At 41.2% G+C, this 22,551-nt stretch overlaps 1 protein-coding gene across 2 annotated transcripts; it reads right to left on the minus strand.

Moving 5' to 3' along the window:
• Nucleotides 1-1,943: 1,943 nt before the first annotated feature.
• Nucleotides 1,944-18,094, minus strand: C17H17orf75 (chromosome 17 C17orf75 homolog). 2 transcript variants are annotated; one of them, XM_027924195.2, is made up of 10 exons: nt 17,847-18,094; nt 17,054-17,134; nt 13,579-13,704; nt 12,002-12,145; nt 11,699-11,756; nt 10,371-10,490; nt 9,592-9,656; nt 9,304-9,440; nt 8,094-8,197; nt 1,944-3,081 (listed from the first exon to the last, which is right to left on the minus strand). In XM_027924195.2, exons 1-10 carry the CDS (start codon nt 17,984-17,986, stop codon nt 3,067-3,069), a joined length of 990 nt encoding a protein of 329 aa, XP_027779996.1. In that variant the 5' UTR covers nt 17,987-18,094; the 3' UTR covers nt 1,944-3,066. The 2 variants fall into 2 exon arrangements, with proteins under 2 accessions (XP_027779996.1, XP_027779994.1); XM_027924193.2 differs by lacking the exon at nt 1,944-3,081 and adding an exon at nt 7,182-7,580 and having other exon boundaries at nt 17,847-18,092.
• Nucleotides 18,095-22,551: the final 4,457 nt, after the last annotated feature.

Consider the following 22,551-nt stretch of genomic DNA (forward strand, 5'->3'; position numbering starts at 1 on the left):
CCTGGGGGTGCAGCTGCTGAGAGCTGGGGGGGAACCGAGGACTATGGAGACCCCTCACCCTTGCTTCACAAATAGGCAATGAGGCTGGGGGAATGACTTCACCCCACCCCCACCACCTGGCAGCCCCAGATGCCAGGACAGGTGAGAGCAGAAGCCCCGCCTCCCAGCAGGGCGCCAGCTGCCTCTCCCCTCCTGGAAGGGAGGGCAGCATTCAGGCCTGCGCTGGAGGAGCCACTGCAGCCCTGAGCCAAGGGTGTTCGGTGGGTGACCTTTCACAAAATCTGTCCTTCCCTTTATACTGCTTTTGGAAGTCTAACTCTCCTGAAAGGACAAAGAACCCCAGGCCTGGAGGCAGAGGGGCTGCAGGGTCAAGGGCAGGAGTGTGGGGCTGCCTTCCATCAGCCTTGTGCCCAGCAGAGCCTGTGTGCAGTGAGGTCCAGGGTCAACCAGGCAGGTGTCTGGGGGTCCCTGGCCACTGTCGCTTCCTGAGCTAATGACTGTATGGAAACGGGAAGGTCTTTCTACCCCAGGACACACTCACTCATAGTCTATGCCAGGCCCTTCCCCATCTTTGCTCAGCACTAACTACATTGTCCTGGTCCCCCACGTATGGCCTCAAGGTCACACTAGTGCCAATTCTGCCAAGGACTGCCAGTCAGCCTGAGGCCACGTGGGCTGAGTCACATCAGCCTGGAACATCTATTCTGTGTCCTGCCTGCCATTCGCTGCCCTGGGACGATGTGGGTGGAAGGGTCTGCTGCTTAGGAGAGGGTGCCAAGGCCGTGGAGCCTGGGCCAAGACTTGAGTAAGGATCAAGAGGGGCCAGGACCCATGCCTCTGTCCCTGGGCTACAGCAGCAGCTAAGCTTGAATGCTTCTGTCCCTTTCTGGAGGGAAGAGGCAGCTGGGCCCTGCTGTCCTGGCACTTGGGGCTGCTGGGATGAGTGGGGAGCCAGCAGAGCTCCATCTTGTCAGGTGTGGCTCAGAGGCAGGGAACTAGACTCTCGTGAGCCCTCAGAAGCTCCCAGCTCCTTCAGGGCTTCAGATAAGAGCTTGTTTCTGGAAAGGGCAGTCTCCTCCCTCCCTCCTCTCACCCTGTTAAGTCCACCCTCAGGGCCTGGAGCTCTGGAAGGGAGTCTCATCCAGAGCTCAGGCCACCAGCACCAGCTGTTCCCTGCCACCGTCTTCTCCCAACCACCACTCCCAAGCAGGGCCACAGATCACGGACAGTGGAGTCACTTCACAAGATCCAGACAGGTTTATTTCTGGGGCTCTGGCCTTCTCCTCAGGAGGGGCCCGTGCTCCTGTGCCCTCTCCAACCCTCAGCAGCGCTTGCCCAACTGGCCTCGGGCCTCTTCCCTTTGTCCCACCTTCCTCTCCTGTATGGCTACCAGCCAGGACGCTGGGCAGTAGACGACGGGTACATCTTCAGGCTACTGGAGGGAGGTCCGCCTGTCTGTCCTGGAGCACGGAAATTGAGAGCTGGGGAATCCCCAGACAGCGGCCACAGGCGCCTGGCTCCTTAAACTGGAGAGGAATCTCAAACTGGGGAAGGGAAAACAGGCCTTCAAAGGAGAGATTTCACTTTAATGACACCATTCATCATTCGTTTTTTTTAATTAGGAAAAACTCCCTAATGAGGCTCTTTTGGCAGCTAATGGGACTCTCAATTTCCATGAGAACCATTATTGCCCAGAGCATTAGGGGAACCACTGCTCACCACACCAGGACTTTCCTCCAGAGTGCAGATGCGATGCGGGGAATCCCTCTCCCGCATCATGGGTGTTGCTCCCAAGCTGGCTGCAAAGCACTGGCCGATTCTCCTCTGCCTTAAAAACAGTGCCCAACAGTGAACTGCCCCCCCACCCCCACCGCCCCAGGACTTGAGTAAGTGGGAGGAAAAAAGAAAAAAAACAAACTGCAATGTTGGTTTCTAAATATTTTTGTATTGTGTACATTCTGTATATTTTTGTTGTAACATATTATTTGAGCACAGATTCCATTAAAGATTTTTTTTTTTAAGTCATTGGTTATTCAGGATGTGTCCTGAGGGCTGGTACGGGAACCTGTTTTTGTCTGGGCCTGGGTCAGGGTGGGTGGGAGACGGTGAGGGACAGTGGTGGGGGATTGGCAGTTCATAAACATGGAGGGAGCATGGGGGGTTGGTGCCAGTGTTTCTTTCTTCAACTTTACTGAATTGCTGAGCTCATTTCAGTGGTTGGTGAAAGCCCTGATTGCTCTTCCCATCAAATGCATATACAAAGACGATTTTGTGGATGATTTTTGAGGTGGGTGGCAGTGGATGAGGAAAGTCACTCCTGGCTTCAGGTCAGGAACCTCTAAGCCAGTGTCCTGGTGGGTGCCCCCGGCCTTCCCTTCCACTCATGTATCCCTAGGACAGATTCATACTGTAATCATCATCATGAAATCTTTGAAATGTCCTCGGGATTCCTTCTTCATCTTGAAGACTAGTCTTCAGGTCCTTCTTGGGGCCATCAGCATCCTAGCCTTGAGGAATGGGATGTTCTCAGGGTTAGGAGGGTAAGCTGAGTTCACAGACAGAAAAGGAAGGAGCTTGACAGTTAGGGGTGGAGTCCAGGTCAGGAAGAGAAACTGTCAAGCTGGCTTTGAGTGGATGAGGCCTGAGAAAGTGGAGTTTCCACTAACTTCTCTAAATCGGGGCCAGTGTATGTCCTGTTGTCATTCTGTTAACTTCTGGTTTGAGGATTAAACTGTCCTGTTAAATTCATCAAGAGGGTTGTCTCTCCCAAGTATTCTTTCAGGTCAGTTTCCTGTGTATTATTTTAAAATATTTCTAAATGCTGCAGAAGCCACCCCAGAACAAAGAGTGTGGTTCAGGCTTAACAGTCAAAGGAATCACTTCTATCTGGAGTGTGGATAACTGACTTCCCTAGAAGGAAAATCAGACCCTATCAGAGCACAGGTGTTCCATTGGGTCAATGCCAGGCTCCAGTATTTGAGGCATTTCAAGGCAAGCTCCTTGAAGAGGTTAGGCCTTCTTCCATTTCACTTTTTACTATTCTGGTTCCTTCCTTCTATCAGATTCTCATTTTTCCAATAACTTTTTTTTTTTTTTTTAAAGAAAGAGAGAGGGAGAGAGAGAGAGAATTTTTTTAATATTTATTTTTTAGTATTTGGCGGACACAACATCTTTGTCTGTATGTGGTGCTGAGGATGGAACCCGGGCCGCACGCATGCCAGGCAAGCACGCTACCGCCTGAGCCACATCCCCAGCCCTTTTCCAATAACTTAACAAGGTATAATAATAATGAGATAATTAAGAAATGAAAACAGTGCTAGAGATATGACTCAGTGGTAAAATGCTTGCCTGGCATGTGCAAAGTCCAGGGTTCAATCCCCAGCACTACAAAAATAAAAACAATAAAAAAATATTTTTGCCAGGTGTGGTGACACATGCCTGAAATTCCAGTGGCTTGGGAGGCTGAAGCAGGAGGACTGCAAATTTGAGGCCAGCCTCAGCAACTTAGCAAGACCCTAAGCAACCTGTCTCAAAAATAAAAAATAAGGGAGATGTAACTCAGTGTTTGAGTGCCCCTGGGTTCAATTCCCAGAACTGAAAGGAAGAAAACAAAAACAATTTTACTGAACACCTACTACGAGCTAGCCACTGGAGTAGATCACAGCCACTTTATGTGAAGAGGATAAAAACATCCCCGTGGTTGTACACAAGGGGAAGGTAACCCAAGATGTCTGGTTCCATGCTCTCAGCCCTCAGATATTTTATGGGACTTTAAAGACACTAACCATGTAGACGTGTCAGGGTATTTATTTAAAGGGCAAACCTCATTGCATTAGGGCCATGGCCATTCAGTAACAATAAGGAACCTTGGATCATTTGCTTGGAGTTCACTCAATAGGCCCTCCACTTTGTTAGCCCTCCCAGAAGTAGCTCGCAAGAAACCCCACAGCTGTCGATCCATTACTGCTCTCCGTTAACCCTGATTTCCAGAATCTTGGCATTTATGCCACCTCAGCAATCTGTCCACATGATTCAAAGTCTCTGAGGCAGTTAGGAACTTCACCAGTTAGAGAACGCAGCTGCCCTCTGAGACCACCAAGTAGAAGAATGCATTGAAGCCATGAGAAGGCACATGGTTAGGACAACTTGGTCCCAGAGACTGAATCTCATTTCTGAGAAGTCTGCAGTCTCGCCTAGCATCTGCTATAAGTGATCCTCTGGTAAAGGACAGGCATTGTCACAGTTAATAGTAAGAGTGAGGGCTGCGATTGTGGCTAGGCGGTAGAACGCTCGCCTAGCACATTCAAGACCCTGGGTTTGATCCTCGGCAACGTATAAAAATAAATAAAGGTATCGTGTCCCAACTACAACTAAAAATATATTTTAAAAATAATAAGAGTGAGAGGACATGACTTGGGCTATTGTATTCTACAGATATAACTTTACTGGACAGTGAATAAAATATTGTGATAAAAATTGCTCTTACACTTCCTGGGGCAGGATGCAGAAAGGTGTATCTCAGCAGGTGATTTGATTTTCTCCAACACATTCTTAGCATAACAAGTTCCCCACAAACTTTCTGGGAATTAATTCAAGGGTAAGGCCTGAGAATTGAGCTCATGAAGTAAAAATGGCTATCTTGATTAGAAGCTAAGTTTTATTACAAATATAATTACAGATAAACAGACTATTTTGGGTACATGATAAACATACATTTTATCTGTGTGTATACCACATAAATAATACATAAATTTATTCCTGTCTGAACAAATACTTTTTACAACTTTATTACTTTTTTTGGGGGGGGGGTACTGTGGATTGAACTCAGGAGTACTTTACTACTGAGCTACATCCCAGCCCTTTTTATTTTTTAATTTTGAAACAGGGTCTCACTAATTTCCCAGGCTAGTCTCAAAATTGCAATTGCCCTCCTTCAGCCTCAGTAGCCAGGACTACAGGTTTGTGCCACCACACCTGGCACTTTGTACAACTTTAAACATTAATACATTAGCTTATTTAAATTTGGATAGAAATACTCATTTCTTGTCATGAGCTCTGAGTTTCTTCTCATGATCAACACAGTATCCAATTTCATAACATCATTCTGTCTATAATAGTGACACAGAATGTCAGACTTTTAAAAATGACTACTGTCTACAACTGTAATATATAGTGAGTATATATATACAAACAGATGATATGGTTATACCTTGCCTATATCTGTAAGTAAGTTGAAACATGTAATACATTTGCTTTATCATTATTTTACTATTGTAGTACTAGGGATTGAATCCAGGGATACTTTTCTACTGGGATATAATCCTCAGCCCTTTGAGACCCTATGGTTTTGCTAAGTTGCTCAGGCTGGCCTTGAACTTGTGATCCTCCTGCCTCAGTCTCCCCAAGTCGCTGGGATTAAAACATGCACCACTGTGCCAAGCATTTGCTTTTAACAGCCATTTACAACATGGACTCTTGAATGGCATATAAATTTGAAAATTAAAACTATATTTTCCAGACTCAACATGTTGTTTATTTAAAAACCTAACTTCCAAATGGACAACCAAGTGCATTAGAAAAAGATAGAAAACAAAACAAAACAAAAAAAGATTCTAGAGATTCCAAGATAGTGTCATAAAATTGCAGATCTTCCATAGTCATCCTGAATACTTTTATAAAAAATGCTACTTAGGGGCTGGGATTGTGGCTCAGTGGTAGAGCATTCGCCTAGCACGGGCGGGACCGGGGTTCGATCCTCAGCACCACATAAAAATAAAGGCATTGTGTTGTGTCCATCTACACCTAAAAAATAAATATTTTTTAAAAAATGCTGCTCAGATTTTTTTTCCATACTGCCTATAATCTGTTATTAAACTTTAAAACCATATGAAAGCATTTATGAAGATCCTGAATTGTATTTCTCGTTAAACAAAAAGTAAGGGCTTGGTGAGTCATGTTCCTAGACTTACTTCTGTAGAGGAGAAAGCAGAAGGCCATTGTCGGTCATTTTGAAAGTTAAAACTCAGCACTTAACATGAATTTACAGCCATTTATGAGTTGCTCAGTTTTACAGGCTTGTGTTCCTCTGAACGTCCTGAAGGCAGTGAGAACATAAGACTTCTGATCTTCTAAACAAAAATCATTATCAAATGAATTTATTAAAGAGCTATGCAGAACAAATATGTGTGTAGCTACCGTTGGCTTCCATGGGAATTATAAATGGCTAGCTGAGGGCACTGTGAATTGATTCAGAGTAAAACAATCTGAGGTTTGTAATAAATATACAAAAACTAAAATCAATGAATAACTCTGATACGAAGAATCTCTGTTTGCATTCCTTATCTTACAGTTTGTTTGTAAAACTTATGTACTTTATTTCTTCACACTATTTAAAAACTCTGGCATTTTCATCTAAAAGAAAAAAAATACTGGCAACTATCTGTGGACAAATTAATGAAGAAAAGTGGTGACGGGTGGGCGCCAGTTCTGCAGCCGCTTTCCATCAGAGCTAACGTTTTATCTTGCAGCTAGTGCATCTATTTTTGAAGCTTATGTAATTTCTTATATACTTATGATTTGTTTGCATATTGACTTAAAAGCTGGCTTCATCATCCAAGCCAACTATTAATCAGACCAAAAAAAAAACTATATCAGGTACCTGCAGGATGCAAGATGCACAAATCTATGAAATGGTGTAGTGGTACTAATCTTTCTGTGACTGGAATTACGTATTTAAAAAAGAAGCTATAATCTATTGAGAAAAAAAGTGCTATGAATTTTTTTCTGAGAAGAAAAATTGTAAATACTGCAGCAAACTTTTGAGAGAAGCCGCAAAATCATCTCTGAAGTTTCTGAGGCAACACATTTCTTTTTTATTATTTATTTATTTTTGGTAACAGGGATTGAACCCAGGGATGCTTAACCATTGTGCCATATCCCCAGCCATTTTTATATTTAATTTAGAGACAGTCTTGCTATGTTGCTTAGGGCCCTCACTAAGTGACTGAGGCTGGCTTTGAACTTAGTGATCCTTCTACCTTAAACTCCCCAGCCACTGGGATTACAGGTGTGCATCATCACCATGTCCACTTAGGCAACACATTTTTGAAGTTTAGAATTTATGGGAGCAACAATAGACCAAAATTCCACAATTCTAACACACATATCGATGTAGGACTCAATGAAGATATTCCTCAGATTTTTATGTTTAATTAAGTTAAAATTTTTAAATACAAAAAGAAAAAACAATCTGGTATAATTCAAATAATCCTAAACAGTAATCCTATGAACAATTATTAACAACTGCAATTTCAAACGCCAAGGCTTGAATATACAACTTCACGAAGTAGTTGTCTCAAACATGATCAAAAACCTTGGGCAAGAGCTTCTTTCATGAATTCTTCAAGGACAGCTACCACATTTTTGGCTTCAGGCATTTCTTCGTGTTCCACTTTAACAATCTTCAAAAGGATATCTCCACTACCACAGTTCTTTAGGAACATGTAACATTTAAACAAAGCATAATGATTCATTTCTGCCTGTCGGATAAATCTCTTCAAATTGTTTGTGTCTTGTATGGCCTAGAAAAAGATTACCTAGTTAAATATGTGTGTAGTGGGATAATAATGAAGCTTGAAAAATATCTCCTATCCAGCTGAGAACTCAATATATGTTCTAGATTGTTTGCTTTTCATCTTAAACATTTCTATCATCTTTATTGTTAAAATGCTTTACCCTTGGCAGAGCAAAATCTCATATGTAAGTAAAAATACTTAAAAATCTCCTAAATAAGGTGAAAACACTCCCGTCAGAATTTTGAACCACTTTTTTTTGTGTGTGTGCTTTGCAACTAAAATACATCAGTAAGCTTCCTTAAATAAAAGCAAGCTTTCAACCCAATTTATTGGAAGTGATGAAATTATATGTATGCAGAAGCTACTGAAAAATTAAAAGCCTTCTGATGATTCGTTTTAAGAACATCTTGTTTAATAGACATCACAACTGCAAAACAGATTTATTATTCTATCACGGGTACTAATTAAAATGCAGACAAAAAACTGTATGTGGCCCTTGGCACACAGTCAATTAATTACCTTTAATTTAAAGTTCTCCAGTACTTGTCGGAAAAGAAAAGGGTTACCCCCTTCAGCACCATTTAAGAAAGCCTGCATCCAATCCTCGCAAAACCGGTTGCTTCCTACAAAATATTTAGAGAAATTAAATAAATAAAAATGCTATCCTACAAGACAGTTATTTCTTTTTTTTCCCCTTTTTAAATTTCTTTTAGTTGTAGTTGGACACAATATCTTTATTTTATTTTTATGTGGTGCTGAGGATCGAACCCAGGGCCTTGCACGTGCTAGGTGAGCTCTACCACTGAGCCACAACCATAGCCCCAAGACAGTTATTTCTTTATAACAACATTTATACTGAACTTTTCAAATATTAAATTTTTTATCATATTTATTTGTAATGACTTTTATAGTGATCTAAAAACTAGTGTGCTCCCCATATGGCTAAGAAATATGAAGAGGGCTGAAGCACCCCCACCTTCAAGTGTGTTTAAATCATAGCCCCTTCTTTCCCATCAGAAAGGATTATGATTCCCATATATTTCTCTAAAACTTTTGCTATATCCCTTTGTATCTCTAAGTTATTATTTTGCGTATGTAAAAACCTTTATGTTTTTTTTTTTGGTACCAGGGATTGAACCTGAACCCATGGGCATTTGACCACTGAGTCACATCCCCAGCCCTTTTTATTTTTTGAAACACGGTCTCGCTAAGTTGCTTAAGCCCTCTCTAATTTGCTAAGGCCGGTCTTGAACTTATGATCCTCCTACCTCAGCCTCATGAGTTGCTGGGATTACAGGCATGCGCCACCATGCCCAGTCCTTTATGTATTTTTTTAGTGGTTTTTCACTGAATAATATGTTTGAGAGCTATACTAACATATGTCATCTCTGGTACATTCATTTTCAACTGCTCTATAATGTCCCATAGCATGCAATACCAGTGTATCAAATTCTTGCTGTACACATTGATTTCCAATTTTTTATAATTTTAAATAATGTTTTCATGAATATTTTTGTATTCATCTTCTTGTGCACATATATGAGTTTCTCTGTATATCTAAGAATGGAATTTCTAGGCATGACTTAATTTCCATGTTTCTAGAATTACTATTGTTTTTAGCAAGCTTGGGATAGCCATGAAAAATTGTACAAGGCAAGAAGGATGTTTGTATCCTTTATTCTCAATGCAAAAAGAGGACCTCAAAAGAGGTCCAGAGTTTATGGCTCACCTGCATTGGAGAACTGAGGCTGGGAGCCACTGCAATCGATGACTACAGACTTATGCTGCTCTTCTGTCATGGCCATGCACAAAGATGTCATGGTGCCTTCATGAATTAGTCCCTGAAGACTGGCCACACTCAGAAACCTGCCAAACACACAGACTTTTTTCACAAACAGTATTGGACTATGGGAGGGAGAAAACTAAATCATTCTGCACTGGAAGGGGGAGGGTTTAAAAACGTATAAGTCAGGCTTGCTGTGGAAAAGATTCTCTCTGCAAAAACTATGTTCTTTACCTGTTAATGTCTCTCTTTGTTTTTTCATCTGATTCTTTAACCTCAACAGGAGTATAACTCAAAGCCTATGAGAGAAAAATAAAGCCTGATTGATATGTCTTCCAGTTTCCCTTATTGAGCAGCCACTCATGACTAAATGTTACCATTCCCAGTAACCACTTTACTAGACAATGACTGATGGGCATAGCCCACAAGCTCTCCAGAGAGAGATGGTTTAGCAGCTGGTTTAGCAGCTCCTTGCTAATATTTTTGTATAGTTAAAATCACTTTATAATTTTGTTTTCCTTTTCAAAATGTTTTGGAAATTACCTCTCTTAGATCAGTTCAAAAAGTAATTATTTAAAAATGTTTTATCCTATTAGGAAGACTCAGTAGGCATTTGCAATTCAGTTTTACCTTTGTAATATAATCTTCTAGATCTGAATAAATTAAGTGTGCTCTACCCTGACAGCAAGCATAGTTTAAATGAATATTCAGGGGAAAAAGAAATATTCACAGAAAGTGATTTGTCTCCAGATAACCCAAACTCTAGCCAGGATGGTGCACACTTGTAATATCAGATACTTGGGAGTCTGAGGCAAGAGAATTGCAACTTCAAGGCTGGCCTGGACTTAGAGACCCTATCTTAAAAACAAAAACAAAAAAAGGGTTGGGGATGTAGCTCAGTGGTGCAGCACTTGCCTGGCAAGCACAAGGCCCTGGATTCACTCCCCATATCATAAAAACTCTGCCAAAGTGATTCTTGATTAAGGAAATGCTCTTGTTTGGGCAATACATACCGCATGTAGCAGAAAAGTAAGTTTCTCCTGAAAAAGAAGAACAACCCTTTGGATTGGGCAAACAACATCCTCAAACCAGCTGTTCAGATAAGCCTTGGTATGGTTTTCCAGGCCCCCTTCCTAGATCAAGAGAGAAATTATTTGCTTTAATACCGCATAAGCCTTCCTATTAGTGGACTCAAAACATTTTCTTCACTGTACTCTTGACAGTGAAAACTGGAACAGACACCTCGTTTTTTTTTAAAAGCTAACACCACCAGTTAAAAAAAAGGAATTGTGATATAGCTTTCCTGGGAATTTGAATTAGTAGAGTTCTATGCTATTCCTCACTGGGAAGAGTTGGGCATTCACATGGCTATCCCTCCCTACTACATTGGAAGTTCTCTCTTAATAATCCTCACTGCCTCAGCACCTGGCATAGTGTCTAGAACATGCATAGCAAGACTTATTGACTACTGACTAAAGGAATGTAAATAGATAATTCGTTTGTACTCAAAAAGTTCAGCCCTGGTTTCAATCCTTAGTATCAAAAAAAAAAAAAGGAAAAAGTTAAGAAGAAACAACAACCCATCAAAACACTCAAAGCCCACTTGTTGTCAGACATGCCACCATGAACACATCTGGCTTTCGGCTGTGCTGCTTTCTGAAGACTAGTGTCACATAGGAAGAAGCTTCAGTCTGGGAAAGCAACATCCCCAGACTTGAATCCCTGGCTCACCCCTAAACGGATCCTTCCTTTCCTCTTGCAGTATCATAGAAGTACATGACAAGTAAAAGGAACTATTGCTATGGATAATGGGTGATAAATTTTTGAGTCATAACTTCAACAACTGCTCCAAGTTGAAAGCATAGCTTTTAAAAAAGTTTGGATAAATTAGTCAATTTGGAGATATCTAATTCATAAAGGATTGATGAATAAAAATGCAGTATTTCTAAAAATCTTTGATGTTAAGTCCAAAGACAGCTATACTATTGCACAGCATGTCTCTGGTGCCAAAGGCTGCACAGACAATTAGTTCTGACCAGAATATAAATCTTATGTGCTTAGAAATCAGTAAAGGTGTATCCTCTTCCTCTCCAGACATGCTATTGAATTTAACAGGTAGAAGTCTTCATAGGAGTAATTCATCGCAAGCAGTCTTGTGAAACTTTCAACAATTATAGGACTATGTTCCCTCCTTTCCTTAAAAATCACCAGTCTACTAGCCTACAAGGTCAAGTTTTTAGAATTCAGGTGTCTTTCTATCTTCCTATATGACTTGACAAGTACAAAAGTCGTGGTTGGTTAATCATTTCAGTCTTACAAAATTTTAAATCTATCATCTTACCTCACAGTTCATGTTATTTTTTAGCCCTTGAATGTACTTGTCCAGTTCAAGCCTGAAAGTATGTTCTTAAGGAAGTAATAAAGAATGAATAATCAAGACAATGTCTTATCTCACACAGGAAATGTGAGATTGCTCAAATAATGTAGACTGTAAATTAGAACAAGCCAAGGCAAATGGCCACAGGAAGTATGAAATTCAAGCACATACATAAAGGCAGAGAAGCTTGGGGAGGGTAGTAGATAACTCCTCCACTTGCCTTCCCACATTCTCCTTCCTGATTCCCTTAGACCAAAGAAAGGATATAGCTCAAGGCCTTTTTCAGAACCTCCTAAAAAACAGACCACATACTCTGTAGGGTTATATTCAGAGCCCACTGTTGCTGTTTCAGGAAGCAGTTTTCCTTGTTGGAAAAGACAATAATAACAACCAACTCGATAACCTGGAATTCTGAAAAAGAAAAGAGTAAAATATAATATTTTGATAACTCAGGCATCTTATTCTGTGGACTGGGCTGCATCTTTATTTATTTATTTTTTAATAGTTTTTTTTAGTTGTAATTGAACACAATATCTTTATTTATTTTTATGTGGTGCTGAGGATCGAACCCAGGGCCTCGCATGTGCTAGGCAAGTGCTCTACCGCTGAGCCACAACCCCAGCCCTGCTCTGCAGCTTGATCTAGCAACACCTTTAGACTGCCCACTTCTTCAGAGCTTCCCAGACTTGTCAGTTTACTCTTAACAGCAGAGGGAACATGATTGTACACCCCAGATGGGCTTTGGTGAAAGCAGTCCCTAACACAAACTTTTCTTTGAATTCTCCTGGGTTGTGTGCAAATTTCACTCTTGTTCAAGGTATACACATATTTACATGAATATAAACATATTCCTTGAAATTATGGCATTTGCTGGTAAATGGATGGAACTGGAGACTATTGTGCTAAGTGAAATAAGCCAATCTCAAAAAGCGAAAGGCTGAATGTACTCTCTGATATGTGGATTCTAACACACAATGGGGGCAAGAGGGCAAGGGAAGAATAGAAGTACTTTGGATTAGACCAAGGGGAATGAAGGGAAGGGAGGGGGACAGGAATAAGAAAGACAGTAAAATGAATTGGACATAACTTTCCTGTGTTCATATATGAACACCAGTGTAATTCCACATCATGTACAACCACAAGAATGGGAAGTAATACTCCAAGTATGTATAATATGTCAAAATACACTTTACAGTCATGTACGTCTAAAAAGAATAAATTAAAAAAAAAAAAAGCAAAAAAAAAATAAGCATATTCCTCTTCTTCCTCAAACCTTCACAAATCACTAAGCTCCAGGCACATGTTCCAGGTTTACCCCATAGCCTCATGCTTGGGCCATGGCTTCAAACTCTTGTGTGTCAACTTCATGATCTAAAGCAAACCATAATCAAGAAGTATAATGGAAAGACAACTGGAATTGGACTGAGAATGCCTATGTTTAAATGTGAACTCCATCAAGGTAACAGTTCTGTAACCTCAGGCATCCCATTTAACTTTTCTGAGTTTATTTTCTCATTTGAAAATGCAAACAAAAGTAGTGCTATATCTCCTCTTTGTAAGGAGAATTGTTCCAAAGTTTGGGAAAACACTTTATAACTGTAAAATATACAATTTTGGTTTTAGTAATTAACTCTTCAAAGTACAAAAAGCACATGTAGGTGCCAGTGTCTCCCCGTTCAATTAACCCCATTCCATAAATGTTTACATGTGAATCCCAGCACGTGGGCTCTCGGAAAACAACAATACACCGGGCAGTTCTAGTAGGAGAAATTTTAGAGTTTCTCATTACTTCTCATATTTAGCTCGGAAACAAAAACTCAGGACACAGCACATTTTATACTTACCTCAGCTCTACAGATGCAACATTACCCAGCCCTTCAAAGATGGCTCCTTTCGAAAGACGCTTAGCAATGAAACTACGCAGCTCTGGCTCCACTTCAGATGGTAAATTAGTATCCACCAAGGAGAGGCTTAACAAATGAAAGACACACATTCCTTACCAGGGGACTAGGGCATTCACACTTGTGAGTCAGAAAGTATGATACCAAAGCCAGGGTCTCCCTTAAGGACCTAAGAAGGTTACCTACCTAATCCACTGGCTACTGCTATAGTCTGGATTTAGAATGTGCCCCAAAGGCCCATATGCTAACAGTTTGGTGCTACTGGAAGATAGTGGAACCTTTAAGAGGTGGGGCTTGTTGGAGAAAATTAGGTTATTGGGGGCATTCCCTGGGGGCATGCCCATGATGGGGATATTAAGATCCTGGCCTCCTCCCCTCTCGCCTCTTGCTTCCTAGCAGCCACTAGGTGAACAGGCCTCTCTACCATGTGCTCCTGCCATGATGTAGTGCCAGAAACTCAAAGACAATGGGCTGAAACCTCTGAGATCATGAGCCAAAATGAACCTTTTGTCCTTTAGTTGATTATTTTAGCTATTTTGTCAGTGATTGAAAGCTGAACAACAACAATGAGACCTCTAGGAATGTATGTCACCAAGTGTGACTTATTATCAAACAGTTTAAAATATTACTCTCTCCAGCTCATTCAATTCTGCAGTACTGGCACTCTGCTGGAATCTTTTTTTTTTTTTTTTTTTTTTTTCGGTACTAGGGAGTTAACTAGGGGCACTTGCCACTGGACTATACATCCCCAGCCCTTTTTAATTTTTTTTTACTTTGAGAAAGGGTCTCACTAAGTTGCTGAGGCTGGCCTGGAACTTGTGATCCTCCTGTCTCAGCCTCCTGAGTAACTGGAATTACAGGTATGCTCCACCACTCCTGACACTCCACTGGAATCTGTTTTTTTGAGGGGAGGGGTCACCAGATAGATCTCAGGGGCACTCAAACACTGAGCTACATCCCCAGCCCTATTTTGTATTTTATTTAGAGACAGGGTCTCATTGAGTTGGCTCAGGGCCTCGCTGTTGCTGAGGCTGGCTTTGAATTTGTGATCTTCCTGCCTCAGCCTCCTGAGCCGCTGGGATTACAGGCGTGTACCACTGGACCTGGCTTCCACTGGAATCTTGAGCCCACTGATTCTCTTTTTATTTTTTGAAGGATTTACACATTTTCATTTTTTTTTAATCTTTATTTTTATGTGGTGCTGAGGATCGAACTTAGAGCCTCACATGTATAAGGCAAGCGCTCTATCTCATACCACTGATTCTCTTTTGACAGTCCCTCAAGTTTCTCCTCTCCTCACTTACTTTCTCCTTACTCAGCTTAAGTTTGCTGGTCAGTCATTATAATCACATCCCTGCACACATTCTTCTTTTTCTTCCTTTCAACGTTATTGAGGTATAATTGATATATAAAAATTGAGTACTAGGTTGGGTTTGTAGCTCAATGGTAGAACGCTTGCCTAGCACCTGTGAGGCACTGGGTTCAATCCTCAGCACCACATAAAAATAAATAAATGAAATCAAGGTATTGTGTCCATCTACAACTAAAGAAGTATTTTAAAAATTGAGTACTGTGCACATTCTCCTTCAATGAGCGATGGTCTGGCATATGCGAGGCCCTGGGTTCGATCCTCAGCACCACATAAAAATAAATAAACAAAATAAAGGTATTGTGTCCAACTACTTCTAAAAAATAAATAAATATTTTTTAAAAAACTTAAATAAAAAAAAGTAGAGAGAACAGTAAGTTCTCATGTTCCCATGATCCAGTTTCAACAGTTATCAGCTCATGGTCATCTTATTTCATCTTTACACACATATTATTCCCCCCATCCCAGAAAATTTTGCAGCAATGTCCCAGAAATGATTTCATGCATTAATTTCTCACTATGTATTTCTAAAAGATGAAGATTTTTTTAAACATTTATTTTTTAGTTTTAAGTGGACACAATATCTTTGTTTTACATTTATGTGGTGCTGAGGATTGAACTCAGTGCCTCAATGCGAAGCAAGCACTCTACCACTGAGCCACAACCCCAGCCCTAAAAGATGAAGATTGTTTTGCTTGTGGTGTAGGGGAGCAAACCCAGGGCCTCATGAGTGCTAGGCAAGTGCTCTACCACCGAGTACATGCCCAGCCCCTGGACTTTAAAAATATCTACGTATATACTATTATGACACCTGAAAAATTCCTTAAATCATCCATTTTTCAATATTTTTGTACTGCAATGTGAATTCATTCACGTACAACATGTCAAAATATATTCTACTACTGGGTGCAGTGGTACACACCTGTAATCCCAGCAGCTTGTGAGGCTGAGACAGGTGAATCACGAGTTCAAAGCCAGCCTCAGCAAAAGTGAGGCATTAAACAACTCAGTGATGCCCTGTGTCTAAATAAAATACAAAATTAAGCTGGGGAGGTGGCTCAGCAGTTTTAAGTTTTAAGCAGTTTTTTTAAGTTTTGAGTACCCCCGAGTTCAATCCCCAGAACCAAAAAACAAACAAACAAAAAAATTCTACTGTAAAATAAATAAATATATTTTTAAAAAAGGAAAATGGTTAAATATGATTATGACTATTACATCATAGTTTCTCATACATTTACAGATATAAAATTTATTAATAAATCTTTAATTTTACATGTGCTTTATTAAAAAAGGTGCATTCATTCATGCACTTAATAACAATGTATTAAACATCTATCCTGTGCCAGGCACTACTCAAGGGACAAGACAGGGAGACAAAAATGAGATAATCCCTAATGTCCTGGAATTTCCATTCTAGTGTATGGTAAAGGAGCTACTAAAGAATATCCAGGGATGGGGTTGTGGCTCAGTGGTAGAGTGCTTGTGAGGTGTGTGTGAGGCACTGGGTTCAATTCACAGCACCACACATAAATAAATAAAATAAAGGTACACTGACAAGTAAAAAAATAGTAAAAAAAAAAAAAAAAAGAATATTCAAAGGGAGGAGGAGAGGGTTTAAATTCAAATCTTTAAAAAATTTTCTGTCATAATGTTATTGTATTTTTTAATACCTTTATTTTATTTATTTATTTTTATGTGATGCCGAGGATGGAACCCAGTGCCTCACACATGCTAGGCAAGTGCTCTACTACTGAGCTACAACTACAGCTCCTTAAATTCAAATCTTGATCTCAACCTGATATTTAAAATTTTACTGGAGTTCTAACCAAAGAACAGAATAATTCTTTTTGGTTAATCACAGAGTATTAGTATTTGGATTTGCCCCAGCCTCCAGTGAATGCCCCAATGAGAGAGAGGTTCCTAAAGAATAGGAAGAATTGATGGTTTGACTCAGAGGAGATTCAGTGGAAATAGTGTACCTACTGACATCTACAGGCCAGAGATACACAGAAGATGAAACACATTACGGTGTGGGTAAGTTGGTTTTACCTGAAATCATCACCAGAGGGAGTTTCCAAATTTGTGCCACTTGGGCTTCCATCATCACTGTCCCCACGTTGCTGTGCCAATCTGCAAGCCAAAAAAGCAACAATTTTGCTATCAATTATGGGCTCCAAATCAGATGGAGTCCTTGCAAGAAGGGTAGTGCAAGGAGTCACGTAAAAAACTGCAAGATTAAAGTGCATGGGTCCTCTATTGCGTTGCTGCAAGACAGGGAAAACCCATAACACAGAGCTGACAAGCGCCTTTCTCTCGCCAGGCTACCTAAGGGGTGGAGGAGAGGCCTAATAGATTAAAGAAGCGACTCTTTAAAACAACCACCACCAGAATTAGCAGGGCCAAGAGAGCCCCTGGAACATCAGCCAGGAGGACAGAAAAGATGCAGCAAGGACAAAGAAAACGGGGTGGGGGGGTGTGACAAAAACGGGGGAAAGTGGGGAAATGGTGACCAGAGGACAGGGATGGGGATTGAAATTACTGAGCATGCAGGAACTGTCCTAAATAAACGGCCGGGGCGAGAAGCCGGGCTGAGATGACCTAGGGTCAGTAGGAGAGCAGGGGCTAGGGAAGGCCTGGCAGAGAAGTCCAGGCTAGTAGCCAAGAAGAACGGAGTGAGAGCTGGAGGGCCCTTCGGGACAGAGACCGTGGCTGGGAGAGGAGAAGATGGCGTTTGGGAGCTGCCAGGCCGCCAGGCCGGGGAAGGGGTGTAAAGCCGGGCATTGGGCCCGGGGATTAGGGGGACCGCAGGGGCGGCCGGGCAGGCCAGGCCAGGCGCCGGCACCTGCTTCCGCGGTAGCTGTAGAGACAGTAGTGGCTGCTGGGCGGCGGCTCGAGTTTCCGCTCCTCCGCAGGGCCGCCCTCCTCGCTGCTCTCTAGTTCCTTTTCATCCCCATCCAGCGATTCCTGCAAAGACGGGAGCATTGCGGCGGCCTCCGAGCAGTTCAGTGTCGCCGCCAAACCGATCCCCCGCGGCCGTACAGTCCTCGATGGCCAGGCTCGACCGGCTCCCCGCCCTCGCACACCTGCGTTCCGCTGGTTTCCCTGGCCCCGCAGCCAGGAAGCTGGCCCGAAAAAGAAGGCGTTTTTTCCGGGAAGGACCCAGCAAGCTTCCTGAGTTCCCCCTCACCGAAAAGCTTTTACTTTCTTCTTCTTCTTCTCTCTCTCCCTTTTTTATTTTTTATTTTTTATTTTTGTAATGGGGATTGAACCCAGGGGCGCTTAACCACTGAGCCACAGCCCCAGTCATTTTTATTTTGGGACCATGTCTCCCTAAGTTGCTGAGGCCCTCCCTAAATTGCTGAGACTGGCCTGGAACTCAGGATCCTCCTGCCTCAGCCTCCTCAGCTGCTAGGATTACAGGCGTGCGCTGCCAATCAGTTTTTATTTTGCTTTATTTTTATGAGTTGATTGATTATTGATTGTGGTGCTGGGCACCAAACCCAGCACCTCTGGCATGCTAAGCAAGTGCTCTACCACTGAGCTGTATTGCTGACCTCAAACTTGGACTCCTCCTGCCTCAGCCTCTGGAGAATCTGGGATTCAAGTGCGTCTCACCAAGCCTGGCTTTTATAGTTAATATTTATTGAACACTTATTCTGTGTGAGAATTATTTTAAATGCTTCACAAATATTAACGTGTTCAATTCTCCCAACCCCATGAGGTGAATATTACTGTCCTGCTTTACAGAGGAGTAACCCTGGGGCTGAAGTTACTTGTCCCCAGTCAATAGATAATAAGTGGCAAAATGGCATTCTAACCTAAACACTCTGGCTTTAGAACTTAGTTATTTTTTTCTTTTGGTGCTGTGGGTGGAACCCAGGGTTGGTATGTGCTAAATACACTTTGAGCTTAAGAGCTACAGCCCCAGCCCCTGAATCTAGAACTCTGAATACCAAAGAAATGAGTTAAAGGTGACTTGTTGGCATAACATTAAGTTTTGTAATCATTCAAATGAATGCTTTTTAATTTCAGCAGCTTGTTTGGTTGGTTGGTAGGTTTCCATATTTTGGAAACTTTTTCTATAGGTCTCAAACATTTTCATAGGCCTTTAAGAAAATACTGTATGCCCAGGGGATGGATATGCTGATGGTGCATTTTGAAGACAAGAGACTTTTTCAAGATGGGATTTTAGGTCCAATATTTCAACTTGAACTAAAACCCCAAGTGCTACCACTGACTAAGCTGTATGACTTTGGGCAGTTTAGTAAGCCACCATGCATTTCAGTTTTCTCATGTGTGAAATGGGAAAAATATTACTATATTGGATTAGAGGTTGCTGGGAAGGGGCAAGGAGGAGCAGTTGGGAGCGATTATGGAGGGATACTAGGAAACTTGCACATGATGGGTATGTTCATTATCTTGATTGTAATGAGGGTTTCATGAGTACATACATATGTCCAAACTTAATTGTATGCTCTTGCATGAGGCCTTGAGTTCAATCCCCAATACCATATACACACATAAATTGTGTGCTCTGAACATGTGCAGTTTACATGAGTCAATTACACCTGATTTTTTTTTTTTTTTAATCTTTAATTTTTTAATACTGGGGATTGAACCTAGGGTGCTTTACCACTAAGTTACATCCCTAGCCCTTTTTATTTTGAGACAGAGTCTTTCTAAGTTGCTGAGGCTGGCCTCAAACTTGAGACCCTCCTGCTTCAGCTGCCTCAAATGAAATTACAGGTGTGCACCCCATGCACACTTTGATTTCAACTTCTAGCTTCTAGGACTGAGGGAATAAATCGCTGTTGTTTTAAGCTACCTAGTTTGTGCTACTTTGTTATGGCAGTCAGAGAAAACTAATACAGAGAATTCCCTCGTATGGTCCTTTATCCAACTCTGGTCTGGATCTCTTTTTCACATTTGTCTCTGTTGGGTTCTATTTTCCTGGATTATGGTTAATTCTCCAACAGCATCCTATGAAAGGGTAAATATGAGGCAACTTTTTTCAGCCCTTGCATGTCTAAAAATATATTCTCACATGTCTTTGTTATATCATCATGCTTGATTAGATATTCCTCAGAAATCAGATTTTAGGTTTTATATGATTGGATATTGAATTCTAGGTTGAAAAGAATTCAATATATTTTGAAGGCTTTACTTTTGTTACAATGCTTTTTTTTTTTTAACTTATACTTTCTATCATTTTTGTTGTGGTGGCGATGGTGGTGGTGGTTTTTGTTTCTTTTTATTGTTGTTTTGGGTACTAGCAATGGAATTCAGGGTGCCTTATCATTAAGCTATATCCCCAGCTCTTTTTATTTTTTGTTATGAAACAGGTTCTCATGCCACAGGCAGTAGCGCATGCCTATAATCCCAGTGCCTTGGGAGACTGAGGCAGGGGGATGGCAAGTTGGAGGCCAGCCTCAGGAACTTAGTGAGACTCTAGGCAACCCAGTGAAAAACCTGTCTCAAAATTAAAAAAAAAAAAGAAAGAAAGAAAAGAAAAAGGGCTGGAGATTCAACTCAGTGGTAAAGTGCCCCTGGGGGATAAATCTCCAGTACAAAATAAGGACAGGAAAGGCGGGGTAGAGATAGGATCTTGCTTAGTTGCTCAGGGCCATACCAAATCACTGAGGCTGACCTCAAACTTGTGATCCTGCTACCTCAACCACCTAAGTCTCCACCATGCCTGGCCCTCTATTGGGTTTTGCTGAGTTTTTCTTATGAGTGGATTGGTGTTACGGGTTTTGGGGAGGAAAATCACAGATGTAAATTATTATGTATCATTTCATATCAAGGGTACATATTCTCAACAAGATTTATTACTGAAAATATTGACCTTGCTCACCTAGCAGAGGTAGTGTTTGTCAGACTGCTTTACTGTAAAGTTACTGCCTCCCATCCCCAGTACTCTCTGGAAGGAATTTGCATTCTATGTAAGTGTGTGAACAACCACAGTTAAGGAAGGAATGGGGATTCATGTTCTCCTTCTTGAGGGCAGAGTATCTATATAAATTATTTGTAGTTTTTCTGTAAGGTGCATTTATCTGTTCTTCCCCAAATATTCTAAATGTCTTCCCCTAAAGACTGTTCTTAAAATTTTTTAATTGACAAAATACATGTATTTGCTCAAACATGTTTCTCGGGTCTAATGGTTATATTGGGTTATAATGCAATATGTATTAATTTTCTTGTTCAAACTATTCCCAGCTATGGCCATTGAGAGCTCTTTCAATAGGCTCCTTTGTCTCTTTGACATAACCCCATCTCTGTAGGTGCTATTAATTGTTGTTGTTTGGAGTACTTTCCCTTTTTTTATTTTTAGTTTTAGATGGACACAATATCTTTATTTTATTTATTTGTTGTTTTATGTGGTGCTGGGGATCGAACCAGGTGCCTCACACGTGATAGGCAAATGCTTTACCATTGAGCTACACAACTCCAGCTCTGGAGCACTTTCTTACTTTCGACACTACTTCATTCTCCAAACTCATTTTGTATATTTCCTGCTTCAGTCCTAGAATCAGCCATTACTCTAAGGAGCCCAGATTGCTTTTATTAGATGATGGTATTATAAAACAAGATATAGGTGCTAAGTGTCCTCTGGGACCTCATGATTTCCAGGTCATCTCAGAGTAATGAAATATGTGTGTGTATGATAACCTTGGTATATATGCACATTTATAAATACTTCCATATGTAACTATTTAAAAATAAATATGAATTCATAGTGATGTTTTCAACTCAAATCCATTGCCTCTTGGAACACTGAAACCTCCTTGCTTGTCTACTAATTCCCTTTAGAATAATGAGATACCTGGCTCTAACAGTTCACCATCCATTTACTTAATCCCAGTGTTACCGCTGTTGACTGGCGATGAGTCCTTGCTTCCCCAATGTTGAAGAATAGCACCAGAGAAGCACGCTGAGGCAAGGTCAGAGTAGAAATTAGAAGTTTATTAAAGGACAGCAGAAAGACTTCTCCCGGAGGAAGAAGGGGACCCAAGAGATGGAATCAGTGGAAGTGCGGTTGTCTCTCCATTTTATAGTTTTTGGTGATGGAATGTAGGTGGGAAGGCGGGAAGGGTTGGGACACAGGTGGGCCAAAGTAGTAATCTGGGCGGGAAGGACTTCATTAACACTTCTTTGGGATGGGCTATCTTTAAATCTGCTGGTGCTGTTTATTAACATTTCTTTGGGATGGACTTTGGGCCTAGGGCTTTTCTTGGGACTTCCTTAACATTTCAAGAGTTTCCCAGAATTCATTCTCAGCATGGCCTGCATGGCCTCCATTTTAAATCTTACTCGAATGTTAGACCCGATTTACCTAACTACACTGACTACCTAATTTTAAATCTGGCTTCACCAGTATACATGTATGGCAGTGTAAGAATTTTTAACCCATAACCCATGGGAAATAACTTTGTCAAATAGAGTACAATCCTTGGGCTGGGAATGTAGCTCAGTGGTAGAGCGCTTACTTAGCATGCACAAGGTCTTTGATTCAATTGCCAACAACCTAATCCCAGACACTACCTCAT

The sequence above is a fragment of the Marmota flaviventris genome, chromosome 17 (genome assembly GCF_047511675.1).
Source record: "Marmota flaviventris isolate mMarFla1 chromosome 17, mMarFla1.hap1, whole genome shotgun sequence".
NCBI lineage: Eukaryota > Metazoa > Chordata > Mammalia > Rodentia > Sciuridae > Marmota > Marmota flaviventris.

Excerpts from the sequence above, each read along its gene's own strand:
- C17H17orf75 (XM_027924193.2), bottom strand. The coding sequence starts at position 17,986 with ATGCTCCCGTCTTTGCAGGAATCGCTGGATGGGGATGAAAAGGAACTA. Across the intron at positions 10,491-11,698 it reads AAAATAACATGAACTGTGAG|GAAGGGGGCCTGGAAAACCA; the intron begins GTAAGATGATAG and ends CTCTTGATCTAG. Across the intron at positions 9,657-10,370 it reads TTACTTTTCTGCTACATGCG|GCTTTGAGTTATACTCCTGT; the intron begins GTATGTATTGCC and ends TTTCTCTCATAG.